Genomic DNA, 11567 nt, shown 5'->3' on the forward strand with positions numbered 1-11567 from the left:
GATGACGTCATCGTCTTCTCTTCAACTTTTGCGACACATCTTGAAAGACTTTCATCTGTTCTTTCTGTTTTTCGCACCGCTGGCTTACAGCTCAACTCGTCCAAGTGCCACTTCGGTCACCGCCAAATAACTATGCTCGGACACCTTGTCGATTCGTCAGGCATTCGCCCCGACCCCGCTAAAGTTCATGCTGTGCAGAATTTCCCTGTACCAACTTGTGCCAAAGATGTTCGCAGCTTTATGGGCCTTTGCTCTTACTTCCGCAGGTTTGTGGAAAATTTCGCCCATGTTGCCCGTCCCCTGACTGACCTCCTGAGGAAAGACGTTCCTTTCTATTGGGGCTCTGAGCAAGCGTCTGCTTTCTCGCAGCTCATCACGCGGCTTACTACACCTCCTGTTCTCGCCCATTTTGACCCCTCCGCTCCGACAGAAATCCGCACTGACGCCAGTGGCTACGGAATCGGTGCAGTTTTAGCTCAACGCCAATGTGGGCACGACCGCGTTATCGCCTACGCCAGTCGCCTCCTCTCTCCCGCCGAGCGCAATTACTCGATTACTGAGCGCGAGTGCCTCGCCCTCATTTGGGCGGTGGGCAAGTTCCGACCGTACATATATGGACGACCATTTACAGTTACAACCGACCACCACGCCCTTTGTTGGCTTTCTTCCCTCAAGGATCCCACCGGCCGCCTCGGCCGCTGGGCCCTACGGCTGCAAGAATACACCTACACTGTGGTCTACAAGTCGGGTCATCTACATCAGGACGCCGACTGCCTGTCTCGTCATCCCGTCGATGTACCGGACGGTTTAGTGGATGTCGCAGTGATCTGCGTTCTTTCCCTCTCAGCCTTGCAAGACATTGGCGCTGAACAACGACGCGACGAGTCGTTACGCCCCATTATTGAACGCCTGCTCTCTGCTCCGTCTGACCCATCCTTTCACATGTTCGTACTAAAAAATGGCATCCTGTATCGCCGCAACATGCACCCCGATGGGCCCGAGCTCCTAACCGTCATTCCGTCTCATCTGCAAACGATTGTACTGCAGCAACTGCACGACGTTCCCACCGCTGGACACCTTGGCGTCACGCGGACCTATGACCGAATTCGGCGACGGTTTTTCTGGCCGCGTCTCAACCGCTCCGTCCGGCGCTATGTTGCCGCGTGTGAGTCGTGTCAACGCCGAAAAAGACCAGCTGTGCCTCCTGCCGGACTGCTGCAGCCTTTGGATATACCGGCCGACCCTTTTTTTCGCGTTGGCCTTGATCTCCTTGGACCATTCCCTATATCCAAGGACGGAAATAGGTGGATTGCCGTCGCTACGGACTATACAACTCGCTATGCCATTACTAGAGCCCTACCGACCAGCTGCGCTACAGACGTCGCTGATTTCTTGCTTCACGACGTTATCTTGCACCACGGTGCACCTCGTCAACTTCTCACCGATCGTGGCAGATACTTTCTTGCCAAAGTCATAGACGACCTACTTCGATCATGTGCTACTAAACATAAACTTACTACCGCTTACCATCCTCAAACTAACGGTCTTACCGAACGCCTGAACCGCACATTAACGGACATGCTCGCAATGTATGTTTCCTCCGATCACCGCGACTGGGACATTGCTCTACCATTTGTCACGTTCGCCTACAATTCCTCGCGCCACGACACAGCTGGCTATTCACCCTTCTATCTCCTCTTCGGCCGTGAGCCGACTTTGCCTTTCGAGACACTCCTCTCGACCACGCTCGACTCGCCGAAAGAGTACACTCGGGATGTAATAGCCACAGCGACCCAAGCACGCCAGATTGCCCGCATTCGTCTGTCTGCTTCCCAGACACGCCAGAAGTACCGTTACGACAAGCGTCATCACGACGTGAACTACGAACCAGGCGCTCTTGTGCTAGTATGGTATCCAGCTCGGCATGTTGGTCTTTCCGAGAAATTACTCTCGCGATACTATGGCCCTTACCGCAACCTTCGCCAGGTGACCCCTGTCACATATGAAGTGTCTCCGCTGAATGCCACGGTGCCTTCACCCCTCTCTGACATCATCCACGTCAGCCGTCTCAAACCTTACCTTTCTTCGACCGATGAGCCGCACCAATCAGGTGCTTTTTCCGACGGGGGTGATGTCACAGTCGGTACTGTGGAAAGAAGACGACGCTGATGGTGGTCTTGGAGACGACGAAGAAGTGTTTTAGCAAGATCGATGCTCTACGCTTGTTGGCTCAGCCATTAAAAGCTACCTGTAAATAGACGAACGCTTCTTCCTTCCCGTAACATCATCGAAGGCAAAGCCATATTCTCAATCTGTGACCTTCAGAGATTAAAAAAAAGCCTAATTGGACTAGTAACCATTATCTAAACAAGCCAAATGAGATGCAAAAAAAAGCAAAAAGAAACTTGCCCTTGGACAAACACTTCATCAGCATTGCTTGCGTCATTGTATGTATATGCTGACTAAATGGGCGGCAGGAGCACCATTGCACAAACAAGGGCATTATTCTCGGTCAATTACTTTTGTGGGTATGGCCAAATTACTCAGCACCAGCACGTCAGCATCTGAGGGCAACAGTATCTCGCACAGTTCTGGGCATGCTGGCACAGTGCAAAGAATGATATTCCTTGTAGACACTAATGTCTGATGCCAAGCCACGCAAAAAAAATCATGAAAGTGCACATAGCCCCAAAAGTGATTGACCTAGATTACCACTCCAGGTGCTCATCGCAACAGTAGAGCAATGTTATGTCTCTTTGCACGAAAGCTGAAGGGTCTGTTGCCTAAATAATCGAGCATAACTGTAGTCCAAGCATATGTTGAGCACAGGCGCTTGCTGGCATACAACCAAGTGTCCTGTGCTGCACTGTTTTAACACACACAAACATCAGTCGTTTCACAAGGCACCTACGCCTGGAGGCGTGGCTTTGCAGCGGCTTGCTTTGGTTGTTTCATGTTTCCAGCCTTGCCGGGGCGTCCCTGATCTAGCTTGGGCTTCTCGGTGCGAGTGTGCCACACAAGAACTTGAGTGCAGTTTCCAGCACGAGGCTCCAACTCCTCTGGCCCAGACAGAAGCTGCTTCAGCAAGTAAGATTCCTGCTGACCACGGGGAAGCCGAAGTCGGAACTGGGCGTCAGGGTTGTCAAGAAGTAGCCGCAGGGACGCGGCGAAACCTGCCATGTCGAGGGGATAACGCCTGGAAGAAAAAGAAAAAAAAAGCAGGGGCACTGTAAGCGTGGAATGTCAGGCATAACTTGTTCTGTGCTTTTATAATGCAGTGCAGGAGTTAGAGCTGCTACTGATATAGCTAGTCTATGATGGCAGTCCTGTGGTGTTAGCTTATGTAAAGGCTCATAACTTGGAGTAAGTAATCCGGCCATAAAGACATGAAACATTTGTTTCTTTTATTTGTGGAGAGTAGTGTGGGTGTTCTCACCTGTATGGTTTCGAGACAGCGTTCCAGCCGACAACATGACTGTCTCTAATAATCGGCCGCTCAACCATCAAGCCTCCAACCAAACCCACAGGCCTAACAGACACTTTGACATTCTTTCGCATCAGCAAAACATCAGTTCGTTTACATTATATTGTATAAAGTAATGAAAATTTCATGCCTCACCTATCTACATAGAATTGGGGCCAGAAGGGCTCTCAAAGCAGGATGTATCACTTCTAAAACTTGCAGGATGTGACTACATGCATGCAAAAATATTGTTAGCCACTTTGGGAGCTACGTAGTGGAAACTAACAATGAGCATAAGGTAAAGTGTGCAGAATAAATCACAATAAATTGTGTGTTACTTGCAAGTCTCTGCCACCAAACAGAAACTAGCAATTCAAGGTGAACACGAGGGATTGCAGAGGAGATATTGTTGGGCCAATTGGTTTGCCATCGTTGCTGTAAGAACAGACCTCATGCATCTCTCCCTTGGCATTTGTGCATGTGTCTAGAGGTGCACTATGCTTACAAGATTGAGGGGGATTAGGGTATGGAAATTTGACAAAGATGTCAAAGAAGTATAAAATGCCTTGACCTCACTCCTGCTCGGTGTGAGGTCAAGTTCCACAGTTGCACAGCTCTATTTCTTTGAAAAATTGTAAGTCTATATGTAAGTCCAAGCTCATTTTTGCCAGCCAAAGTATCCTGCCACCTTCAAACACTGACTTGCTAGCATGACAAGTCAAATTTTAGGAACATAGTTGCCGCCTTCCATGCATTAGGAAACATTAAAGAGAGTGCAAATCATCTGCAAATGTGATCTCCCCAAAATTTTATAATGTCTACCTCGTCAAACAGACGTAGATCATAAGTGTTGTCATCATCAGCGAAGTAGACTATGCCATTGGGATCCAGATGCTCTGCATTGGTTCGAAGCCAGCGTAGGCCTTCATTTCTCTGGAGGACGCCCTTTGGAAGAAGCCAGCTGGGGTCTTCAGGCTTCAGCTTGCGATCAGCTGGTGTAGCAGCATACAGATGGGTGAAGGCCACACCGCAACGAGCTAATAAGTCTGACACCAAAGCTGTTCGGACAGTTGAGTCTTCTACAACGATCCAGTGCAAGTACGGGACCTGAGGAAGACACGATTGAGAAACAGAAGTGGAGTTTTTCAACGTGAGTCTAAAGCATTTGATATGCAAGTATTGAGTCCACTAGGATTTGATCTACATGGCCTTCACGCACATTCTTGGTCACAGTGGAAAAAAAATCATGTGCACCGAGTACGTTAAATGCTGCCTCTCAGTTTAGAGTAGTACGTATTCCGTTCTACGTGCCACTAGGCGTTGTCACTTGGATCAAAACAGAATTAGCTAGTACCAGCCCAACAAAAACGCGTTCGATTTGTTTTCCTTGCGCCGACGCATAAAGCTGAGATTAACGTGTTCAGCGACTTACCAGACGAAATGTATGAGAAAGCCGCGTCAGTTCGGCTTCTTGAACAGGACGTGTGTACGTGGGCGTTATTGCATAAATGACCCGCTGCCGCTGGCCGTCGGCAAGTTTCTCGACCGCCGCTATGCAGTCTGAATGAACGCCCGACGACACTAAGCTGTCGACCTGCATGATAAAGAAAGTGCCTTGTGCGGACCAGTCACAGCACACAAGAGAAGAAAACTGAAAAAAAAGAAGACAAAAAAAAAGAGACGATGGATTTTTTACAATTTTCCGTAGGCAGGAGTGCTTCCAGCTTCCCGAGGCTACGTTGGTTCGGCTTTGAGTGAGGCATTGCTGTGTCGTGACTGAGAAACAGAAGAAAAGTGTACAGAGATTGAGAACTCACTTTGTTTCTGTACATTGTGACTTAATGAAGGAACTCACTCAACTGCACAACGAGCCAGGCGACGAAAACGCAGACGGCTACTGTCAAGAACCTGTTGCGACCACAGATTTAGGCGACCATTGGCAGCGATCACATGTGTGCTCCAGATGGAAATCGCTGATCAGAGTCACAAGGAGCTTGGGCCGCGGCTGTACCAAGTTTGTGCAAGTTGTCATTAGCCCGTTTTTAAAGTAAGCGCAAACATCACTTCCACGGCAGAATACCAGTAGAGCGGCCCATTAGAAGACAACGCCGACGTGCTTTAGCGGCTACCTGTGACCAGTGTGTTGGGAAAGTGTCTGCGTTCACCCGGTCGACGGAACGCCGGCGTTAGGTTCACCCAAACGTCACGTCCGGGATGTCGATTCATTCTTTGTTTTTCGCGTCCGTGATGTCACATCCGTCTTTGGTTTTGGCGGCAGAATGGCAAGCTCAAAGGTGAGCTACGCTCAAACAACTGGACAAAGATGTGGATCGTTTATTTTTGGGGGCTTGTGCTAGCGTAAGCTATCGTAAGTACTTCACTTTTCCATTCGATGTGCCTCTACTATGCAAACCTACGCTTTCGGCTGCCTGATACTTCATTTCCAGGTTCCTTACCAGCTTATTTTCCTTGTGACGCATCCCGCGGACCGCCGCACCGATCAGCCAGTGCTACAGTGTACTAGCGCCGAGAACGCATATTAGACGACACTGTTTATCTTAGCTTCCTTCAAACTTGTAAGAGCCTTTTTCACAATAGTGAGGACGGGAACCCGTATTAACAAAGAAGTTCTTACGATAAAACTGGGTACCAGTGCCAACCAATCGTTATGTCGGACAAATTGGCGAAGACGGTTCAACCAATCATGAATAACTGTTGCAAACAAAAGCTTTCGCGAATTCAGCGCTGGAATGCTCTACGCTAATGCGAAAAAGAAAGTTTGGAGTGCCCAATCTTAGTGCCCCATTAAATTATGCTATTGTCACGAAAAGACAATAGACGATGTACCCGGCGTCGGCGAGGGAGGCGGTTGAACAAGATGGCGTGCAATAATTTAAGCCAGCGTCCTCAGCTTCTACCTCTTCTACTTCAGCGCCCGTCTCTTGCTGAGCGCGTGTTCCAGTCCCAACTTCTTTGTTTTTCAGCGCTGGCTCGTGACACCTGGCGGCATTACTCCCCCGCCAAAAGAAAGGCATCGACCCGATGCTTACTAAACTAGAAGGAGGAAGTGTGGAATTCGTATGATATCGGATTGGCGTCGCCTTAACGCGCGAAATACGGCTTGAGGCGAAGAACATGCATCTCTGAGCGGTGCTGTCGACGCCGAGGCGACGCGGCACCGTCGCGAATGGCTTCATAGTTCACTTCACTAACGCGGCGTATCACTTTGTAGGGCCCAAAGTATCTACTAAGGAGCTTCTCAGACAACCCCTGGCGACGGACTGGAGTCCACACCCAGACTTGGTCACCTGGCTGGTACTCGACGTGCCGATGTCGAAGGTTGTAGCGTCGTGCGTCTGTACTCTGTTGCTTCGCGATGTGTATGCGCGCGAGTTGGCGAGCTTCCTCTGCGTGTTGAGTAAGTTGCTCGGCGTCGGCAGTAAGTGATGCGTCGGTGTCGTGCGGGAGCATAGCGTCTAGCGTGGTCTGGACCTCGCGCCCGTAGACAAGACGGAACGGTGTGAAGCGTGTGGTTTCCTGAATGGCGGTGTTGTACGCGAATGTAACGTACGGCAGGACTTGATCCCATGTTTTGTGCTGGACGTCCACATACATAGACAGCATGTCAGCTATGGTTTTGTTTAGCCGTTCCGTCAGTCCGTTGGTCTGCGGATGATAGGCAGTCGCCTTGCGATGCTGCGTGCAGCTCAGCTCGAATATGTCCTCTATAAGTTGGGCTGTAAAGGCAGTGCCTCTGTCGGTGATGACATGTGAGGGGGCACCATGTCTGAGGACTATGTGCTCGATAAAGAACTGGGCAACTTCGTAGGCCGTGGCACGTTGTACAGCTTTCGTCTCGGCGTAGCGTGTTAGATAGTCCGTGGCGACTATAATCCACTTGTTTCCGCTGGCTGACAAGGGAAAGGGTCCCAGAAGATCCATGCCGATTTGATCAAACGGCGCGCAAGGTGGTGCGATGGGTTGGAGTAACCCCCCGGGCTTCAAAGACGGCGACTTCCTGCGTTGACACTCCCGGCAGCTTTGCACGTAACGCTTCACCGTGGTAGAAAGTCTGGGCCAGTAGTACGTCTGGCGTACTCGTGCAAGAGTGCGTGAAAATCCCAAGTGTCCAGACGTGGGCTCATCATGGCAGGCTAGGAGAATGTCATCACGAAGGGCGGCAGGTATTACCAATAGATACTCTTTGTCGGTGGCACTCGAGTTTTTCTTGTAGAGGACGCCCTGTCGGAGGCAGAAGGTCGAGAGACTGCGAGAAATATGTCGTGGGATTGTAGCATTCTTGCCTTCTAGGTGATCGATGAGAGGGCGTATTTCGGCGTCCTCGCGCTGCCGTATGATCAAGTCTGATGCGGTGAGGGCCCCAAGGAATGCGCCGTCTTCGTCCATGTCCTTATCGCAAGTTTTGACGGGAGCGCGCGACAACGTGTCGGCATCTTCGTGTTTTCGGCCCGATTTGTAGACAATGGTAACATCGAACTCCTGCAGACGGAGACTCCATCGAGCAAGTCGCCCGGACGGGTCTCGCAAGTTGGTTAACCAACACAGGGAATGGTGGTCTGTCACCACCTTGAAAGGGCGACCGTAGAGATAAGGCCGAAATTTCATGATGGCCCACACAACCGCTAGACACTCTTTCTCCGAGGTGGAGTAGTTGGTCTCGGCGCGTGAAAGGGTGCGACTGGCGTAAGCGATGACTCGCTCGACGCCTTCCTGGTGTTGAACGAGTACAGCGCCAAGACCGATGTTGCTGGCATCGGTATGCACCTCGGTGTCAGCGTCCTCGTCAAAGTGAGCGAGGACAGGTGATTCCTGCAGGCGTGGCCGTAACTCGGTGAAAGCTGCGTCCTGCTCATCCGCCCAAACAAAGGGTGCGTCTTCTCGCGTTAGGCGTATGAGTGGTTCAGCGATGCGCGAGAAATTGCCGATGAAGCCACGATAGTACGCACACAGACCGAGAAAGCGGCGTACTGCTTTCTTGTCAGGAGGAGTCGGAAAAGCAGCAACAGCAGATGTTTTGTCTGGGTCAGGCTGGACGCCGTCGGCGTTCACGACATGCCCGAGGAACTTCAGCTCTTCGTAACCGAAGTGACACTTTTCTGGCTTTAGTGTGAGATTAGCGGAGCGGAGCGCCTCAAGTACCGCCTCTAAACGCTTCAGATGTTCTTCGAAGGTCGCCGCAAACACGACGACGTCATCTAAGTATACTAAGCAGCAGTGCCACTTCAGACCCGTCAGAACAGTGTCCATCATTCGCTGGAATGTGGCCGGTGCAGAACACAGGCCAAATGGAAGTACTTTAAATTCGTACAGTCCATCTGGGGTAACAAAGGCAGTTTTTTCGCGATCTCGTTCGTCAACTTCGATTTGCCAATATCCGCTCTTCAGATCTATGGATGAAAAATACCTGGTACGCCGGAGTCGATCTAACGAATCATCGATCCGCGGAAGCGGATAAACGTCTTTTTTTGTGACGTTGTTCAACTTTCTATAGTCAACGCAGAACCTAAGCGTTCCGTCTTTCTTTTTGACGAGGACCACCGGCGATGACCAAGGGCTTTGGGATGGTTGTATGACGTCATCGTCAAGCATTTCTTTCACTTGTGCATTAATCACGTTGCGCTCTTTCGCCGATACGCGATAAGGCAGTTGTCGTATGGGACGAGCATCGTCGTACGTGATTATTCGGTGTCTCGTGATGGACGTCTGGCGTACCTTAGAAGAAGATGCGAAGCACTCCTTGAACCGAAGGAGCAACTCACGCAGCGCTTTCTGCTTTTCCTCCGAAAGGTCTGAATTGATGTCGATATTGCTGAGTGTCTGAGCTGGGTTCTCCTTCGTCACAGACGCACAGCATTCAGCAACGTCTGCTATGGGCTCAGCGAAAGCAATAGTAGTACGACGAAATAGGTGCCGATGTTCCTGGCTGAAATTCGTCACGAGGAGCGCCGAAAGTCCACCTCGAAGCATAATCAGACTGCGGGCTGCACATACACCGTGTGTCAGCATAAGGGAGGAATTGCCCTCTGCAACAGCTTCGCCGTCACGCAGATCGTCGCATACGACCATTACCATGACACTTGCGCGTGGTGGTACAGTTACACTGTCGGCGTAAACTCGAAGCGCGTTACGTCGGCAATTATCGCGGTTGTTCGCTGCTCTTTCTGTCGAAAAAGTCACTGTGCGCTCCCGGAGGTCTATAATGGCACCATACTCTCGCAGAAAGTCGACGCCCAAGATAAGGTCCCGAGAACAATCGCGGAGTATCAGGCAGCTGGCAGGAAACGTGGACCCACGAATTTGAACTCTGACCGTGCACATGCCCAACGGTGTGACGACATGCCCGCCAGCAGTACGAATTTGCGCTCCAGACCAAGGCGTGATAACTTTTCTAAGTTCCGTCGCTAGTTTTCCGCACAAGATTGAGTAGTCAGCCCCCGTGTCCAATAAAGCACTAACGTGCCGGCCGTCGAGCACAACAGGTATGTCGAGCGAGAGTCTGTCGCTGAGTTCGGCTGCTGTCGTCGTTGAATCGTGCTGAATAGACCGTGCTGGCGTCGATGGGAGGTCTTCGGAAGGGCGATTATCAGCGGCCTCGCCCCCGAAGGTCGCTGTTCTTAGTTTCCCCGGCGAGGGCTTGGCGATCGTCCCTGCGCTGCCATTGGAGGGCTTCTAGGAGCGGGGGAAGAACGCCTGGGGGACGGCGAGCGCGACTGCCGCCGCGGGAACAGTGGCATACTCTGCTGGGTCAAGTATTCTTCGATCGCCCTAGGCCTTTCACCATATCTGGGCCTTGGTGAATCCGCGGCAAAACCTTGCAGTCCGAGACGGCGGTATGGGCACTCGCGGTATATGTGACCGGCTTCTCCACAATGGTAGCACAGAGGCCTTCTGTCCGGGGTACGCCAGACGTCAGATTTCCTTGCGGGTGGGCGACGATCCTCCATACGTTGGACTGGTTGCACAGATGGGAGCGGCGGGACGTATGACGCGGCGTAAGACGTGGAGGGGTCGAAATGGGTCGGAGCTTGGACAGGGACTCGCCTCAAAACTTCCGCATACGACGGCCGCTGCAACTGTGCTGTCACAGGCGGCGCATTGTTGTTAGGAACGGGACACTGGATCGCTTGCTGCACTTCGTTCCTCACAAGGGCAGAAATGGAACCTAGCGTGGGCTGAGGCGGGCAGGTGAGCCGTTGAAGCTCATCACGCACCACAGAGCGGATAAGATCTCGGAGAACGTCCACGTTTCCAAAGGCAATCGCGTCCGTCAGTGAAGCAGCGTTCGCGTGCCTGTCATACGGAGCTGAGCGCTGGTCCGAAGGTGAAGTTGAAGGTGAAGGTTGAAGGTCCGAAGGTGAAGGTGAATCGCTTGCGCGATTCATTACACGTCGATCATTAATCGCCACTTCGCCCAAGCTTAAACCTCAATCAATTGATGTGAAGGGGCTATAGAGAGCAGTAAAACGAACCTTGTGCCCCCCCCCTCTTCTCCTAAAAAAGAAATGGTATGTGCTTTATATTGATAGTTTTCACTTGACGCCACGGACCCAGCTTTTCAGCGTGCCGGTGCACCAGCATGGCGGCTACGATGACGTCAGTGCAAGCCATTTACACAACAATCCGACATGATAACATGAGATCCTCTTTCAAACGAACGTGTCAATATAACGTTATTAACTACGGCACACACGAATATTAACGCGAATGTTAATGGGCAAATGATAACGAATTCCTGACTGCACGTGTCACTTTAACGATCACATTAATGCAAGGATGTTTAAATGCAGAAGCGCGAAGAGAATAAAAGACAAACGAAAGAAAAAAGCCGTCCAGCGACTATATATACGTGGCGCGTGCAGTGAGTGCCTGTGGACTCATGGACATTCCGTTCGCATCATTACCATACTGCATATTCACTAAGAAATCACGGCACTGCAGCTTGTAGTAAATGACAGAGCGATCCACGTTCCCTCCGAAATGAAGAGCCGTATATTGTTCCGACTACAGCCTTTGAGAGGCCTTGAGCGAAAATGACGGCCAATGGGATTATAAACTGATCGCCTGCTCTTTGCGCTGCTGGCGT

The 11567-nt window shown here is 51.1% G+C and overlaps 1 protein-coding gene across 1 annotated transcript; it reads right to left on the reverse strand.

Moving 5' to 3' along the window:
- Positions 1–2292: 2292 nt before the first annotated feature.
- Positions 2293–5148, reverse strand: LOC142574410 (galactosylgalactosylxylosylprotein 3-beta-glucuronosyltransferase 3-like). Its single transcript, XM_075683500.1, has 5 exons — positions 4896–5148; positions 4286–4570; positions 3913–3921; positions 3437–3549; positions 2293–3196 (listed from the first exon to the last, which is right to left on the reverse strand). Exons 1-5 carry the CDS (start codon positions 5061–5063, stop codon positions 2908–2910), a joined length of 864 nt encoding a protein of 287 aa, XP_075539615.1. The 5' UTR covers positions 5064–5148; the 3' UTR covers positions 2293–2907.
- Between the last annotated feature and the right edge of the window lie 6419 nt (positions 5149–11567).

Source organism: Dermacentor variabilis, chromosome 3 (genome assembly GCF_050947875.1).
Source record: "Dermacentor variabilis isolate Ectoservices chromosome 3, ASM5094787v1, whole genome shotgun sequence".
Taxonomy (NCBI): domain Eukaryota; kingdom Metazoa; phylum Arthropoda; class Arachnida; order Ixodida; family Ixodidae; genus Dermacentor; species Dermacentor variabilis.